At 40.0% G+C, this 19,339-nt stretch overlaps 1 protein-coding gene across 2 annotated transcripts in view; it reads right to left on the bottom strand.

Moving 5' to 3' along the window:
* Positions 1-2,263: 2,263 nt before the first annotated feature.
* Positions 2,264-19,339, bottom strand: part of b4galnt1a (beta-1,4-N-acetyl-galactosaminyl transferase 1a) — a 28,469-nt gene continuing 11,393 nt past the window's right edge. Inside the window, exons 8-12 of one of the 2 annotated variants that reach the window (XM_037541396.1) lie at positions 18,109-18,195; positions 17,831-18,018; positions 12,560-12,700; positions 4,509-4,746; positions 2,264-2,998 (exon numbers count right to left, since the gene is read on the bottom strand). In XM_037541396.1, the coding sequence (XP_037397293.1) occupies positions 2,787-2,998; positions 4,509-4,746; positions 12,560-12,700; positions 17,831-18,018; positions 18,109-18,195 (866 nt within the window). In that variant the 3' untranslated portion in view covers positions 2,264-2,786. Of the gene's footprint in view, positions 2,999-4,508; positions 4,747-12,559; positions 12,701-17,830; positions 18,019-18,102; positions 18,196-19,339 lie in introns of both variants that reach the window. The other variant, XM_037541395.1, reaches the window with a different exon arrangement.

Genomic DNA, 19,339 nt, shown 5'->3' on the forward strand with positions numbered 1-19,339 from the left:
CATTTAACCCATCCGTGAAGTGAAACTTGGCTTGGTTCCCTAACCTCCAGCCCACGACTGCCCCACATTAGTCGCAGAAAGCACTATACAAACAAATGTTGTGAAGGGCCCGAGCGAAAACCAACCGTTTTTAAGAAGAGATTCAGACTCTTATACCTGATGGAAACTCACTGAAGATTGTGGCTTGATCCTCTCAGACAGTGATGTAAGTCACAGTAAGTTTTCCATTATTGCCCCAAGTCTGTATGAAGCACAAATATAAACAAATCTTGAAATACACAACTACTGTATACACTCATGTGCCTTTAAAGTTGATGTACACCATGTGCACACACAAATGATCAATCTGTGCCTTCATGGAGTTTTCATATTTAGCCCTATTCTGTTGTTTCTTATGTTTGAATTAATTACAATGAATTACAAGTATAGGCCAAATACACTTTTCTGTATACTTGTTAGTCTAAGCCAAGTATACTTAAGTATAATTTTGTTTAATATATCTCTGATTAGTACACAAAATAAACAGAACGCATAATCACCTGTTTTTATTTAAAATATACAGCACACTTTATTTCTGTAAGGGTAATCAGAACAAACATAATTTACATACATCAGTATTATTAATACTGATATATACACAATAACAAAAGTCACATTAACAAAAAAGCCTGTTTGTTTCTTTTGAAAGGATAAAGAGAGGTTGGAGAAAGGCCATGAAAATGAACATGTCTGTACTTTTTGGTATAGAAACTAATAAATAGAAAAATGACTTTACTAAGAACTAAAAAGTAGTAAGTATAACTCAAGAAAATAAATGTGTTCCTTTTAATGTGGAAAAAAGCTTTGCAACAGATTTGATTCACCTCCACAGGTGCTCACAAAGCACGTTATGACCTGAGTTGTCTCAGCCTCACAGTGTGATCTCTCTTATTGTGCTGAAAGGTACATCAGCAGGGCTGCATTAAAGCTCTGCATTTGAAATGCACTTCATTCAAATGTTGCTGAATTTCTAGTGACAATCAGAGCTCACATTGTTTGTCTGGCACACTGAAATGACACACTGCCCTCTGCTGTTGCTTTGCCACAATTAGTGGTCGACCATGGACCACCTCCACACGAGCCATTACCTTGACCTGATAAAATTAATGCAATTAAGTTCAAAACCGGGCCACAAAATTAATTATTTTCCTGCTTGATGTTGGATGCCCATATTTTTTTTCCAGGGTGATTTTCAAAGAAGTCTCCAGGCTCCACACCCTCTGGGTTTTCCTTTTAAAGCTCAAGGAGTACTTTACTAATTGGCAGGATGGAATGTAGTCCACATCAATTACTGTTTGTGTTATAAGACCGTCCAACTGCTCCTCTCAGCCACTCCTGCATCTCTCCACCACAAACTAGGCTGCTCAGCCCTTCGTACTATCATACTATTGATTGTAGCATAACATGCCAAGATTTGTCTATTTGATTATATTTATTTTCTATATACACACTATATTATTCATAAAAGTAAATATGTACATCAATACCACATGAATCCCATCATACACAATTTTTCCCTTCTTTTACCTATCTCTATCTTATACTGTACACTTTTGAATTGAATAAATTGTACATTTAGTGGATGACGTTTTCAGTGTAGGTCTAACTACACATAAAAATGAAGCAGCCAATCAGAACAGAGGTCATTTACAAATATCTATGAAAGTTTTTTGCAACAAAAAAAGTATACAGTCCAAAAAAAACTGGACTTCAGGCTTTTGCATAAAATAAAATAAAATAAAATAATCTCCTGTTTTGCCGTATTTGTTATTTGTTGGTTAGTTTGACTGAGCTGTTAGAAAATGCCAGCTGCCCTTGGCGTTGTGTAAAACTTTTAGATGTGAATGACCAAAGCAAATAGTCCAAAATTATGGGATATCTTGTTATGTCAACTTTTTTCAATCAAATATATTTTTTTTTGTTCATTGTAGTATAAAAACAATAAAATATGCAATGACAAAGAGGAAAGGGAGCCAACTAACAGACAGATTAAGTATTGAAAGTTAATAGCTGTGTATGTATTAATCTCGGCTCTTGGTGCTCATCAGTCTGGATTTAGCAAATTTTAACTTTAGCATATTAGAAATAAATTAAACAAAATAAAATTCTTTCAATGTGTTAAAGTCACCAAATAGACAGCTGTGAATTTAAGCGTGGAGCTGAGCTCTCTGTATTTTCACCAAAACATGTCATTTGAAACAATCACTATATGTGCTGAACTGCATTAAAGGTTTTATGTTCTCTTTTATTTGCACATCATCTGTGTAACAGGACCTGCATAACATGTTCAATTCGAAGAAGTTGACTCACATTCACTGCTAATTTAGAAAATAATCAACAGAATTTTTTTTCCCATTTACTTTAGTTACACATAAACAGAGGACAATTATACATATATACTGATGGTCTACTGCCATCTTGTGGGAAATATCGAACATTGCCACATCAAAAGGAAAAATAACAATAGGAAAAAGTTAATAAAAAATAGAAGTAGAAGCAAAAATGTGCGCAAACTGCAAATTTTATTATAAAGTCACTCCACAGCAAAGAAATAAATATGTTTACCCCCAATGCTAACATCTCTGGTCTTTTACTAAGGTCCAGGTTAATGCTTATTTTACAGTTCAGGAGTAAACAGTGCAGAATTCTCTAGGCACACAAATGCAGCCTCCACTGTCTGGTCTGTCTTCAGGCAGTCTGATAAAACACATAGAGCAAATACTGAGAAGCTCTTAAAGAGTTTATGATCAGCCATCGCTGGTTTTGCATTTGAAGTGGTTCTTAAAGTAAAACAGAGTGTTTTGGATGTCGGAGGCCGCCTCATAGCGGAACTTGGAATATGCTTCATCAGTCTTTGACTGTCCCCACGGCAACATCGCCTTGATCTTCGATGCATGATTGACTATGACATCGTCACAGGAACCCACATGGAGAGAGCCAAGGCCATCGATGAAAAATTCTACACAGGGAGGAGAAATTACAGTCAGAAATGTGAGGAATGAACCTTTTTAAAAGCAAAACATCATCAGCTGCAGTCCTGGAAGGTCCGACTCCAAGTGAGTTCCATGCACCTATTCTACCTAACTTTGACTTACCTTACAGAACTGAGGAGGCGCAAACGTATCGTGCTACAACAGCAAAGCTGTGTGAATCTTTACAAGTCAGGTGGATACAGACTGGATACAGAGCCGAATCATAACTATGAGACTATAGCTCAAATCAAAGCTCAAATCAAAATTCTCCAGAAGAAATACAGACAGGTGCACTGCACGACACAATTAGGCAATCAACATGCGGCCATGCTCTGCAGCAGGGGTGTCAAACTCAATCACTAAATGGGCCATATAAAAAAAATCTCAACAAACCTGTGGGACAGCTGTGTTTTCATCTTATTAGACAGGAAAAATTTGTTAACTAAGTTGCAATGAAAAACGTTAACATGGTGGAAGATGGTTGATGGTTGTTAAAATGTGGCTACATGTTGCTTAGCAGTTACTACAGTATCCAGGGTGGATAGTAATGTGTTGCTAGGTGCTACATTAAACTGCTACCTTAAATCTACTGCCACCTTACATGTAGCGCCACCTTAAATGTAATCATAACAAATTCACTGCCACCTTAAAGTTTATGATAACCTTATATTCACTGCTACTTAAATTCAGTGCTACCTTAAATCCAACTCATACCTTAAATTCACTGCCACTTAAATTCAGTGCTGTCCTAAATGCAAGTTTAACTTAAAGACAGTTACACATTAAATTCAGTGCTACCTTTAATTCAGTCCCACCTTAAATTCAGTGCTACCTTCAATGCAGTGCCACCTTAAAGTCCCTGCTACCCTAAATTTACTAATACATTAATTAGCTGCAGATAATTGTTTTAAATGTCCTGAATGTACAGTATTTTTTTTGTTTTAGTTTTGGTGGTCTACCAGCTCTAGCATGGTTGTTAGGAGTCCACTTTCACTGAAACGTTAAAAAATTTTTACTCCAGTTTTAGAAAACTCCTGAGTTTTCCACTTATTTTTGACTTTTGTCTTGGCAAGTGTATCATCACTTTGGCAAGTGTATCATCTTCTATTTATCTGTCTTAGGAATATCCCCTGACAACTGATGCCTGTATTGATGGTAAAGTAAATAAAAGGGTGGTCTCTGACCTCCGCACAGTACTGTACATCACATCCCAATATGATTCGGCAGTCTCTGTTCAGAAAATCATTTTTCTTTTGAGTATTTTTTAACACATACATAAAACTATGTGTGCTCAGATTACTCATCCTTTAGTGTCATTATTTTCGGAGCACAGTCCTGCTCACACTGATAGTGTTCTATAAGTGCAATAATATATAAGAACACTGTTTTAAACCCACAGTTTCACACTAAATCCACAACATACATGGTATCACTGATATTGTAAGGAAAAAAAGCTGAGCTACATTGAGACACTTTATTTTACAATAAACTGCTCACCTAGGTGGGCAGCCCGTGACAGACGAGGGTCAAAACCCACTTGCCGCATCTTGTCAGTTCGAGCCATAAAGAAGTTAATGACTGCATCTGTGACCACACAATTAGGGAATCCCTCTATAATGTGATGGAAGCCTCTCCTTATATGTAAACAATCGCCCTCTTCTCCGCCTTCTTCTGATGAGATGGTGTGCCGATATGTGGCGGTGTAGCCGGTTATCTCCCGCACTGCCCCTCCTACCTGCATACACAAACATATACACACACAGTTCCAGGCATAAAGGTCAGCTGAAGGATGTATTTACTAAGCAAATGTTGTGCAATGGGGTGGAAATTTTTCACTCTATTTACATTGCCCTTCAAGCTGTGTTGATTAGTAGGGTGTGTCTGAAGTTTCACTGGCACCAAGAGATTGTTTGCCATTTCACAGCTTTTTTCAATGGTAAATGAGAAGGCACACATATTATTAACTTCTGCCATAATAAGATATTAAATTGCTTTACCTCTGTAAGTGACAATTCTACATATATTGTGACATCATTTTAAAAGAATTACACATTCAACCCTCTAAAATCTTAGACTTTTTATATCCTATATTAAACTGTATTCTATTTATACGATAGGAGTGAACTGAAGCCTGGAACCACTTTCAAGTTCTGGCCAGTTAAAGGGGAGCTCCACTGATTTTGCAAAATTACTTAATCATTGAATGATTACGATGTAAGCAAAATCATTAGCAGTTGTTTGGTGTAAAAATGTACCTATCCAGAGAAATTTACCAAGTCAGAATAGCTTACCATTGATTTGCTACGAATCAGATATTGTTATGCCTACACTACAAAATCACCATTTTATCTGCTATTCCAAATGACCAGTGAGCTCACGTGTGTCATAGCTCACTCATTTTGTAACTCATTGTGTTGTTTAGGTTGGTGGTGTTGTGTCACATCGTCAGTTGCTCCTTGCTGGTTTAGACTAACTTGCTCAAGACCAGTAAAAAAAAAAAAAAAGGAAGCAATGCAGATTTCTTCAAATGCCAGCTGGTAAAGAAAACTGCAGTTCCCTCTGTTATACTTTCCACCACAGAAATTGGAATCAAGATAAGAAATATTTGTGAGTGAAATAAATTTGTCATCATTAGCCCATCCATCCATCCATCCATTATCTTCCGCTTCTCCGGGGTTCGGGTCGCGGGGGCAGCATCCTAAGCAATGAAGCCCAGACCTCCCTTTCCCCAGCCACTTCCACAAGCTCTCCAAGGGGGATTCCGAGGTGCTCCCAGGCCAGCTGGGCGATATAGTCGCGCCAGCGTGTCCTGGGTCTTCCCCGGGGTCTCCTCCCAGGTGGACTCGCCTGTGACACCTCCCGAGGGAGGCGTCCAGGAGGCATCCTAACCAGATGCCCGAACCACCTCAGCTGGCTCCTCTCGACGTGAAGAAGCAGCGGCTCTACTCCGAGTCCCTCCCGGATGACTGAACTTCTCACCCTATCTCTCAGGGTGAGTCCAGACACCCTGCGGAGGAAACTCATTTCGGCCGCTTGTATTCGCGATCTTATTCTTTCGGTCATTACCCAAAGCTCATGACCATAGGTGAGGGTGGGAACGTAGATCGACCGGTAAATCGAGAGCCTTGCCTTATGGCTCAGCTCTTTCTTTACCACAACAGACCGGTAAAGAGCCCGCATCACTGCTGACCCAGCACCAATCCGCCTGTCAATCTCCCGCTCCCTTGTACCATCACTCGTGAACAAGACCCCGAGATACTTGAACTCCTCCACTTGAGGCAAGAGCCTATCCCCGACCCAGAGAGGGCTCTCCACCCTTTTCCGCCTGAGAACCATGGTCTCGGATTTAGAGGTACTGATTCTCATCCCAGCCGCTTCACACTCGGCTGCAAACCGATCCAGCGAAAGCTGAAGTTCGCGGCCTGATGTCCCCAATAGGACCACATCATCTGCAAACAGCAGCGATGTGACCCTGAGGTCACCAAACCGGACACCCTCCATCCCTTGACTGCGCCTAGAAATTCTATCCATAAAAATTATGAATAGAATCGGTGACAAAGGGCAGCCCTGACGGAGTCCAACTCTCACTAGGAACGAGTCTGACTTACTGCCGGCCATGCGAACCAAACTCCTGCTTTGTTTGTACAGGGCCTGAATGGCTCGTAGCAAAGAGCCATGTACCCCGTACTCCCGAAGCACCTCCCACAGAATACCCCGGGGAACACAGTCGAATGCCTTCTCCAGATCCACAAAGCACATGTGGACTGGTTGGGCAAACTCCCATGAACCCTCCAGAATCCTGGAGAGGGTGAAGAGTTGGTCCAGTGTTCCACGACCAGGGCGGAACCCGCACTGTTCCTCCTGGATCCGAGGTTCGACTATAAGCCGGACTCTCTTCTCCAGTACCCCTGCATAGACCTTGCCAGGGAGGCTGAGGAGTGTGATTCCCCTGTAGTTGGAACACACCCTCCGGTCCCCTTTTTTAAAAAGAGGCACCACCACCCCAGTCTGCCAATCCAGTGGCACCGCCCCCGATGTCCACGCAATGTTGAAAAGGCGTGTCAGCCAAGACAGCCCCACAACATCCAGAGCCTTGAGGAACTCAGGGCGGATCTCATCCACCCCTGGAGCCTTGCCACCAAGGAGCTTCTTAACTACCTTAGCGACTTCGGCCTCAGTAATGGACAAGCCTATTCCCATGTCCCCAGACTCAGCCTCCTCACTGGAGAACGTGTCGGTGGGATTGAGAAGGTCCTCAAAGTACTCCTTCCACCGCCCAATGACGTCTTCAGTCGAAGTCAGCAGCACACCATCTCCACTATATACAGTGCTAGTGGCACACTGCTTTCCCCTTCTGAGTCGCCTGACGGTTTGCCAGAATCTTTTCGGAGCCGACTTAAAGTCAGTTTCCAAGGCCTCACCAAACTCCTCCCATACACGGGTTTTTGCCTTGGCGACAACTGAAGCCGCAGATCGCTTGGCCTGTCGATACCTGCCAGCTGCCTCTGGTGTCCCACAGGCCAACCATGCCCGGTAGGACTCCTTCTTCAGCTTGATGGCATCTCTCACCTGGGGTGTCCACCACCGGGTTCGAGGATTACCGCCCGACAGGCACCAACTACCTTACGGCCACAGCTACAGTCAGCCGCTTCAGCAATGGAGGAACGGAACATGGCCCATTCTGAGTCAATGTCCCCCACCTCCCCCGATATCTGGTCAAAGTTCTGACGGAGGTGTGAGTTGAAGATCAATCTGACAGGTTCTTCTGCTAGACGTTCCCAGCAAACCCTCACTATACGTTTGGGCTTGCCTGGTCTGACCGGCATCTTCCCCCACCACCTGATCCAACTCACCACCAGGTGGTGATCAGTTGACAGCTCAGCTCCTCTCTTTACCCGAGTGTCCAAAACACATGGCCGCAAGTCCGATGACACGACTACAAAGTCAATCATTGAACTGCGGCCTAGGGTGTCCTGGTGCCATGTGCACTTATGGACATCCTTGTGTTCAAACATGGTGTTCGTGATGGACAAACTGTGGTTTGCGCAGAAGTCCAAAAACTGAACACCACTCGGGTTCAGATCAGAGAGGCCATTCCTCCCAATCACACCCCTCCAGGTCTCACTGTCATTGCCCACGTGAGCATTGAAGTCCCCCAGTAGGACAATAGAGTCTCCAGGAGGAGCACCTTCAAGCACCCTTCCCAAGGACTCTAAGAAGGCTGGGTACTCTGAACTGCTGTTCGGTGCATAAGCACAGACAACAGTCAGGACCCGTTCCCCAACCCGAAGGCGTAGGGAAGCTACCCTCTCGTCCACCGGAGAAAACCCCAACATACAGGCACCGAGTCGAGGGGCTATGAGAAAGCCCACACCTGCCCGCCGCCTCTCACCATGGGCAACTCCAGAAAAGAATAAAGTCCAGCCCCTCTCAAGGAGATTGGACCCAGATCCCAAGCTGTGTGTTGAGGTGAGCCCGACTATATCTAGCCGGTATCTCTCAACCTCGCGCACCAACTCAGGCTCTTTCCCCGCCAGTGAGGTAACGTTCCAAGTTCCAAAAGCCAATTTCAGCAACCGAGGATCAGAACGCCAAGGCCCACGCCTTTGGACACTGCCCGATCCACAACGCACCGAACCCCTACTACTGCCCCTCCCATTGGTGGTGGGTCGATGGGAGGGGGGACTCATGTAACTCCTTCGGGCTGGGCCCGGCCGGGCACCATGAGTAAATGCCCGGCCACCAGACGCTCGCTGGCGAGCCCCTCCCCCAGGCCTGGCTCCAGGGTGGGGCCCCGGTAACCCTGTTCCGGGCAGGGTACACAAGTCCTGCTTTTGTGTCTTCATAGGGGTTCATGGGAGACCCTACCAGGAGCTTTTGCTCCAGACAACATAGCTCCTAAGATCATTCAAGCACGCAAACCCCTCCACCACGATAAGGTGGTGATCCAAGGAGAGGTCATCATTAGCCAACATGCATAAATCATGATTAGCTGTTACCTTACAGACGTAAGGTCTACTTCACTATCCAACCCAACAACAAAAGCATGTTAGCTTGCACACATTGATCTCAGTTGAGAATGTGGTTTTGACACACTGAAGAAATGATGGAGTAATAATTTATACTAAAAATATGTTTTATGCCAAAACTTTATAACAAAAACTCAAAAATCACAAAACAATGTCTCTGGTATCAACCAGCGCATTCGTAACCATTTTGTATAATAACTTAACGGGATGCAGATTTTAGAACCACTGAATGCTTCGCACATCTGGTTCCTAGTACTATTATGGTGAACAATTCTGATTCAATGAATTTCTCTAAAAAGGCGCATTTCCCACCGAACTACTCTGAATGATTTAGTTTACACCTGTTTACATCGATTTTGCTAAATCTGTGGACTTTAAGATGACTAAGTGATTACTAGTCTGCATTAGAACATCACAAAACTTAAACCATTAAAATTCATTTCAATTCACAAAACAATAAATGAATAATAAAAAACATTATTGCATATCACTGGGAGGAACAATTCTATAGTGTCAAGGAAGACGATTTTTCAGTTGAATTACAGTTTGTTAGTCCATCTAGTTAGTGAATAATGTTAGAATGTCACAAGCCTGGGATTTTAAGGAGTTAAAGGAGTTATCGATGCTTATTTATTAACCATTTATTAACTATCAAAATCAACTCCTAGTGTGTCAAGAGTGTTTCTCAATCCTGGTCTTGGAGGCCCACTGCACTTGTGTTGGGTATTCCCTGCTCCCATCACTCCTGAATGAACTCCTCAGCTCATTAACAGCTCATTATTTGGGTGGCTGAGTTAAAGCTCCAGGACCACGGCTGAGAAAGACTGTGTTAAGACATAATCTGAAAAAGAATGACTTTGTTACAAACGCTAAACTTCCTGCTAAAGCCTTAGTAGACTGAAATCAATGTTAACTCCACTGAGATGACGGAACTGATGACGTGTGTTTGCTTAGTTTTGAAACAGCACTGGAATTATGGGAGCAGCTGTGAACTGAAGGCGATGAAAGCCAAAATAAATGTTGAGAATTGTTATTTAAATAAGTGAAAATTTTCATTAAATAAACTGCCAACCAGTAACAGTGAAGAACAGTGGGAATTAAATAAAAAACACAAGTTTTTCCCCACAGGCCTTATCCATATGTATTCTAAATATATTCAGAATCTGTTGCTTTTTTTATTAATTGTAATGGAACACATTACTGAACACATTTAGGACAGTGTTCAGCAGTCACTACTTTTTTTAAAGTATTTTGCCCAATACTGGTAGTAAAGGATCTCTCGAGTTACCACACTTTGGTATGGTGCAGTGTTTGTAGTGTAAGTGACTGGGAGTGGCCCCTGACCATTACTGCATTGTCCAACATATTAACCTTTACTTAACTAGCACTCGGTCATACATTGAAAGTGCCAAATGATATATCAGAATATAGCAAGGTTAAGTGTAGCCAACAAAGAAGAGAAATGATTCAAATTTAGTCCTGTTCATCAAATGTATGCATCTCTCTTGGCAATACTTCACCCACATGGAGTGTATGAAAATAAGGTTACCCAGCATGTAAGCAAATTAGCAACAAATTCCAGTCAAGACGAACCTGTTCTACAAGAGCATGCACTACAGTGGCTTATCAACAAAGAAGAAAATTTACAAATCAAACAAAGAAGCTCCAGATGTTCTTGATGTGCCTGAGATTACACAAAAAAAACCATTAGCGTTCTGTTGCTGGCTGACACCTGATACTCTGGAGGAGTGGCTAGGCCTATAATCACAAACAAAGACTCATGGTAGTGCACACCCTCCAACACAGGGACTTGCTTGTGTTTAACATTATTAGTTATTAGTTCAAGTTGGGTGTACGTGCTTATTTTATGTGACAAAGTGCGGGATTGGTTGATGGTTTCATGTGGGGGGGTGTCACTGTCGGGGTGAAGCCAGTAGCTAGAAGGGACCTCCTTGAGTTCGGTGTATGTACCCCTTTCTTTTGGTGCATTCAATGAAGAGCGCTTGTTTTTGAAGTAAAGCAAAAACATGGTTTTATATTTATATTCATACATAATATTTATGTGCAAGTGTGTTCATTCAGTCCCACTGCCACAGGTGTATGAAGTCAAGCACAATTCTGTGGAGTGATGAATCACGTGTCTCTATTTGGTTCTATCTCTCTATCTGATAAACGAATACGGGATGGAGGAGGGATAATGCTTTGGGGTTGTTTTTCAGGGGTTGTCCTAGGCCCCTTAAGTTCCAGTGAAGAGAAATCTTGATACTTAACATGCCAAAATATTTTGGACAACTGTGTGATCCCAACTTTGTGGGAACAGTTTGGGGAAGATCCTTTTCTGTTTCCGCATTACTGCTCCTCAGTGGTCCAAAAAGGCATGGCTGGGTGAGTTTGGTGTGGAAGAACTAGACTGACCTGCACAGAAACCTGATCTCAACCCCACTGAACACCTTTGAGATGAACTAGGAAATTTACACAAAATATTGCACACAACAGTGCACACTAAACCAAATTAACTCTACTGTTACATTATAAATGACAAAACTAGAGCTTGAGTGTACACTGTGCTGGAAGCAGTTTGTATTACTTCTATTGTTGAGGAATGCCCAAGAAAGTGCCTCTGAAACTTCAGAAGACACACACACACACACACACACACACACACACACACACACACACACACACACACACACTTGGGTGTAATAGTACGTGTATTTAACAGTCTCAGTACAGATGTTACAAGCAAATGATTTGGTCTATAGAGGATTCAGGACTACAGCAATGTCATAACTTTGGGTTGTGTGAACAGTAAGTGATATCGAAGAAGGCAGCTATTTAGGAAAATAATAGGAGATTGGAAAATGAATGAATGAATGAATGAATGAATGAATGAATGAATGAATGGATGAATGAAATGAGACTTATCCCTAAACAGAGTTCGCAGAATTTTCTATACAAAGCCTTAAAAAAAAAATCTGTCTTCCCTCTGCTCAGAAGTAAAAATCACAGTTTAAGTTGAACTTTCACCACATATTAGTTACCATTAGTGACTTTATCCATAGAGTACAAATGACCCACACTACAACCGCTTCTTCAGAGGGGACCATATGACACTAGCGGGAAAAAACTGTAACTTGCACTACTATTTGTTAAAAATAAGTGAAAAGAAATCTAGCTTTATGCATTCGGGGGTGGGGGGGGTGCTTCTTTTCTTCCTGTTTTCAAATGTACTGAACCATGATGTCCAAACTATGACGTGAACTGAATTGTGGCTTGTGTGTACAAATACACACACACACACATTTTATTTATATATTTATATTATATTATATTTATATTATATATATATATATATATATATATATATGATAAAAATAAATATATAAATATATAATTACACACACACACACACACATCCAACTGCCACCGTGACCATGGATTAAGCAGTCAACGATGATGATGATGATGATGATGATGATGATGATGATGATGATGATGATGAGATATATTGAGTCTTACCAAGTCTAAGGTGGTGCTCTCTAAAACCTCCAACATCTTCTCCAGTCGTGTGTTGGAGCTGAAGATGAAGTCGTCGTCCACCCACAGCACGTACTTTGTGGTCACTTGAGAGATGGCAAGATTACGTCCAGCAAACCAGCCCTGCAACAAGACAAATTACAGCACAGTTGCCAAATTGACAGTAACACTGAACAAATGAACAGCATAAGGACGTAAGCTTTGAAAGTGTGGAAAGCTACTATTAGTTTCAACAAGGAGAACTAGAATAAATATTGGACGGGTATAATAACTGATCCTTATTGTAAATAAAATCTTTGTAATGTGGCTTGAAATGGAACATGAAAGTCATCAGTGAGCATACAGTCATGCTCATAATGGGCCCAGAAATGTAAAGCACGTAAGACTGGAGACCTCAATGCTTTGGAGGAAGGCAAGACATTAGAATTCATACCTCTCTATATGACAGGATATCATTTGGTACACTTTATTTGTAGGCTACCTAAATATCTCTACAATTAACAACACATACAAACACACTGAATAACATTTAAAGTGCAATGCATGAATATGGATAGCTTTTACCAGGCTTTGCAAGATGGTGCGAGTTATTTCTCGTACAATGTTTTGTATCATGCATTCCTTGTTTGATGTACTTTTTTTGTAAATTTTAAGCTCTTAAATGTTCAGGGAACACCAGCAGTCCAACATTTACCAACACAATTCTATAACTGAAGAATAACAGACAGTTTTTTAATTGTTGCACTACTTGCTTATTAGTATTTTACACAGTGGAGAACCCCTCCTCATATTTACTTCTGAAAGACCTCTCTGCTCATTTTATACCAAATCATCTTACTGACCTGTTGCCAATTAACAGGTGTTTTTTTAGCATTACACAACTTTACCAGTGTTTTGTTACCCCCATCCCAACTTCATATCGTCTCAACTTTTTTGGAAATGGGTTTATAATAATAATAAATATTAACATGTATCAACAACAAAGAGCATGTTTGTCTTTTGGGTTTTATCATTTATCCTTAACTGATGATTGATGAATAATAGGACTCATAATGTGGAAAATGAAAACCATATTTTCCTGAATTTCATCATCATAGGTATAGGCACTACCTATACTCTGATGAAAGATCAGTATAAACAGTTTCTCTTATGAAAGTTGCGGCCTTCCTCTTTTCTGAATGTTCGGGATACTTCTGCATCTATTAGGACTTTCAGGTTCCAGCTAAATGTGATGAGTTAATATGTTCTATGAAATATAAACTACATTAAATCTTCAAAAGCAAAAAAAAAAAAAAAGAAGATAATGCATTATAAAATTCTCTTATTTGATCAAAACAAGATTGTATTTAAAGTTAAATGAAAAGCTACTGACAAATACGTTTTCATTTAACTACGTTTTTTACATGTTTTCATTTAAATATCCTTTAAAGATAAATTTTCATTTTAAAATCTCTACAAATATTACCACCTCTGGTAAATCCTTCATTCAAATATTAACAGAAATCTTCACATTTTATATTACTTTATATTACTGTTTACTGTCACTCTGTGTCCAGTCTTCACGAAGGGCTGGAGTGGCTGCAGGTGTCCATTCCAACAAAGCAGAAACACGCCTGATAAACTATTTATAGACAGAGACCAACTGAAAAGAAGTGGAATCAGGTGTGCATCCGCTTGACTCGAATAAAAAGACTGGACACTCCCAGCCTATGAAGACTGTCCCATCACACCCATATGTTGCACAAGTTTCATTTTGCACAAACGCATATGAACAGAGGTTTACACGTGACACGATTATCTTTTCCAAGCGGCAGTCTGTAAACACTGCTGCCTTTTGACGTTCATCAAACATATTAAATGGCTGCATTTCACTCACTTTTTTGTTATTTGCTGAAATCAAACGTGGAGAGGAGAGAACACAAAATAATATAAATGGGAATATACGTCAGTTAGAATTCCCTCTTCAGTCAGACTTTGTAAGAGTGCCAATAATTGTGCCAAAAATATTTTTATGACAACATTAAGGTTTGTTTTCAATCATAATACCTTAAATTAAGGTTGGATTTTTGCTAAAATATTTAATTAAAGATCAGAAGCATAAGTAATTAGGATATTTTGCTCATGATTACCAGGGCTGCCCATATTTGTGGAGGGCACAGTATGTGCTTTCTAGATATAAATGCATGTCCCAAATTTCTCTCCCACTCTGACCAAATGAGCTAAAATACTTTGGTTTTACAAAGCTAACTGAACCTCCATCCAACAGAAACAGCTTTCTATTACAGAGCGCAACAGGCAAACTTGCACAGTCTTGTTCCATTGTGCAATAGGAAGTTGCTGTTAATTTGCATAAGGTCTTTGACAGGATGTCAAAAGTAAAATGTGTCTTGCATTGTCTGATTCTATGCTCATGCATTGTATTGTAGATTATGTTACATGCAAGTGGCATGACTACACTAATCGAAAGAGGGCATCCTCAGGCTCAACTTCGTCAGTCAGTTGGTTTAGAGGGTGCAATTCAATATCATATCAGTATACCAACAGCAGATCTCTCCAATCCATACCATTTAAGGTGAAACAGGAGAATTCAAACAAGAAGTTGGTGAAAAAAGAAGCTGACTTCAGCTTTGCAACATTTTCGTGTTTCCGTCCACAGATTAAATATATCACCAACTGGAGTGCTTATGAATGCGAATAAATCTAATATCTTTCGATTTTAGTTTTAGTTTATGCCTTACCATTAGCTACTAGCTAGGCTGTATTGCTATAGTGACCAGCTGTCTGCACGCCAACCTTCAGGTTTAAAATGTGAACTACATTAACCCTAGCAGAGCTTTATTTTACTGCAAAGGAGGATTATTTTATCTTTACCTAAAAATCTACTTTGGCTGTGGAGCCACAACAGAGCAGTAAAAGAGCTACATGTGACTCCAGAGCCCCATTTTACTGACCACTGAAAAATGGTCATGTGTTTTCTTACATAAACCCATACATATGTCAAAAACTAACCTTATAGGGGAAAAATTTAATACAAAGAAAATGCGATTTGATATGTGATATGAGGTACTTTATACTACAGTCCACCTCAGGAAGTTTTACAAGTCTTTGTGTATCCCCACTGAAAGGGCCAATCTTAATTCTACTTTTACACATGGCCTGTATGCATGAGGGATGAGCATGCATGATAAATTATAACATCTACCACAGGCCTTCTGAAAAAGTAACTTTTCCACTCTACTGTAGTCACTTCAACTTATTGCAATATATGTATTTCATAAATAAAATATATACTTTTTTTCAGACATATCAGTTGCTCAGTTCTTTTGGCTGAATATACTATTTATGTCTGTACTTGCCTGTAACTGGACTCCTTTTGCTCATCCTTTATATTACTCAAACACTGTCTGGGTACTGTCTACTGTGTGTCTAGTCTTATCCACAAAAAATCCAGAAAGTTTCTTCTTTCTTTCCAGAAAGCTGCAGGTTTTCGTTCCAACAAAGCAGAAACACACCTGATCAACTGTTTAGAGACTGAGACCAACTGATTGAAGAAGTAGTGCTTGCTTGGAATCAAAACTTGCAGCCGTATCGGTCCTTTGTGGATAAGATTGAACACTCCTGGCCTTCGAAGAGTGTCCCATCATACCCATATGTTGTCTGGTCTGACAGACAACACAGAGCCGCTGCAAAGCATGAGTTTTGAGAGAGGAGAGAATATACTTCAGTTACATTTTGCTCTGAAGCGTTTCTAGGAGTGGCAGTAATTGAGCTGAGAAAAATATTTTTATGGCAAGATTTATTTTTATACCTTATATTAAGGTACAATTTTTGCTAATATATTGAATTAAAGGATAAGTAATGAAGAATATTTGTAAAAGCTTATTTTTATGATTATGATTATGATTACCAGGGCTGCCAATATTTATGGAGGGCACAGTATGCGCTTTCTATATAAATGTGTCCCATATTTATATGTTAGTACCAAAACTCTGACCAAATGAGATAAAATGCTTCCTTGGTTTTTCAAAGCTAAACAAACCTACATTTGAACAGAAACATAAGTTGCTTAGTTCTTTTGGCTGTATACGCTATTTGCTTCAGTACCTGGCTGTAACTGGACTCCTGTTGCTCATCTTTTATATTACTCAAACATTATTTGTGCAATGTCTACAGTGTGTGTGTGATAGTGGGAGCACTGGGGCGCAAGGTGCGACTATGGCAATCGGAAATGGTTTACATGGCTCTTGGGTTGGGTAGCATGGCTGCTTTGCAGAATTCTGCTTAGGGCCCCAGGGAGGTCAAAAATGTAGCCCAGTAATTAATGCCTTCATGTGCAAAAGGGATGCAAACATTATTCTGGAGATTAAATGTCCAGACCAGGTGTGTGTTTTCCCAAGTGCGCTGCTAAACAACTACCACAGTTAAAAGACAGAGATACTATCACTTGGAACAATCTCTCTCCACAGATACCACAGTGGTGCGCAATGATGCTTTCGGGAAATGCGGTCCTGGTATGAACTTGCCTTTGCAATCTAAGACTTTAAAACATGGCTAACTGGGAACCTAGCATTCAACAAGTTTATTCTTGTTTACATCCAAAGTGGTATTTGGAACATCTTGAGGGTGGGGTATGTTTGACAAAGAAACAAAGAAAATTCCAGCAGCCTCCCGAGCTGCACACCTTTTTTGAAAGGAAAATATGCCAAAACAGGCAGAGAGTTCACATTTCATGATCTCTTAAATAGAATATACCGTAAGGAGTAACATATATGTGAAAGGGCAAGAAAAATGCAGATTTTTTTACTTGAGGGAAAGGAACATCAAACCAGGGCTGCAGGATACAGGAAAAAAACTGATTGTTATAATTGCGTGATATATTGTGATCATATTGAAATACACACAGACACAGACGTATACCTGAAATATGCACGTTGCTTAACCTTTGTTGACAGGACTGGATTAAAGATTACCTGGCATTGTTTTTGGTCAATTTTTTTATATCTGTATTGATTCTTCAAAACACAAAATTTGGAACATGTGGGTTTAAACAGGAGTCATGCAAACAATTGAGTTATTGGTTAGAGTGCTTATTTGCATATAAACAACTGTTTTCCACAGCAGTACTGCAAAGGCACAAAAGTAAATACACTTAAAATGATTAGTAAACAATATCATGTACGCCTGCTTTAAAGGTCTCAAATCACTTTCTGAGCTGTGTCTCTACGTTATACCAGAGTCCAGTGACACTCCTACCTTTCTGAATGGCATGATGTAATGCTCTATGTAGGGGCCAGTTACAGGCATAGGATGCTCGCTATCATCAGCTATAATTATAGTGATGGTGGGGTAGAATTGCCGAACGCTGTCAATCAAATCTTGAAGCTTGTCGTAACGCAGGAATGTTTTCGTAGCAATGGTGACAAGGGTGCTTATGTTATATTCTAGAAGAGAAGAAAATATAAAACACATTTACAAACTTGTGTTTCAGTTTTCAAAGTGTACAGTAATATGTGAGAGCATGTTACCTTTACCAGGTCCAGGATCATAAAGTTTGGGAGGGACTTTATGGTGGATTTTAATAGTGAAGGCTGCCTGGAATCCATCTGTGCCAAAATGCACTGGTTGAAAGAATTTTGACAAGTTAGTCATAGAAACTGCAGAAAGTAGTGATCATTGACAATTTTTATAATCCTCTTGCATCAGCTGGTTGGACATGAATGTGTTACACACAATTGATGTTCTTTGCTCAGAATAGTAGTAAGTGATGATGCAAACTAAATGAATTCTTGAAACTGAGATTCAGGACACCTTGGGCCAAAATATGTAACTGAAAGCAGCTGACAAAACAAAAACAGTTTGAATTACACTTAGAATAAAACAAACAAACTAAAATTATTAGTAGGTCATATATGGGCTACAACGTATGCTAAGAAATCCAACATCCTTGATGATAGAGAACTTAATGATAGAGAACAATCAGTAGTTTTTTGTTAATCTTTGTGATTTTTTTCTCAATTCAAAACCGAGGCTGCATATCCCATTATCACGCTTGCTCAAGTTTGATACTTGGCTTGTCTGAAGTCATTTGAAGAAACAACATTTTTACTATGTATCTAAATATGTCTTTAAACACAGCTGTGCTGAGGAGTGTAGGAAAGCAGCAATCACTTTCACTACTCTACTCATTACATTACTAAGACCACTCTTAGAAACTTCTCAAATACAGTCCTATGCAAAAGTTACGTGTTTTATATATTTTTTTCACATTACGCATTTTCACGATTTTCTAAGTGACATTAAGTACACATCCTCAGACAAAATACCCTTCAGCACATATACTGCATTTTTTGATACTTTATTTTCTCTCTGAGGTCCAAAAGTTGTATTACAGAAACCTCTTAAGTCTGAAATCTTATCTAATTTGCCTTGTCACCATGACAACTTCAGTTTGGACTGAATTTCTTAAGTTCATAATCTTTTTCTAACTCCAGATAAGAAAACAGTATGACAGAAACATCCTAACTAAATTTCCTAAATTCTGTTCTAACTTTTAGAGAAGCCCAGAGGTGTAAATTAAAGTTTTCACTGTCTGTTTCTATTGTTTTGTAAATGGCAGGCAATCATAACGGTAGCATTATTTACACTGAAAACAGTGCTTTTTTTCTAACAGCGGTTAAACCCCAGGCGCTGCAGACTCGATCTCCACCGCCCCCTCTTATTACCCTTGTGTGTTAAAGTTAATGAAAACTTGTCAGATAAAAT

This window comes from Pygocentrus nattereri, chromosome 9 (assembly GCF_015220715.1).
Source record: "Pygocentrus nattereri isolate fPygNat1 chromosome 9, fPygNat1.pri, whole genome shotgun sequence".
In the NCBI taxonomy this organism is placed as follows: domain Eukaryota; kingdom Metazoa; phylum Chordata; class Actinopteri; order Characiformes; family Serrasalmidae; genus Pygocentrus; species Pygocentrus nattereri.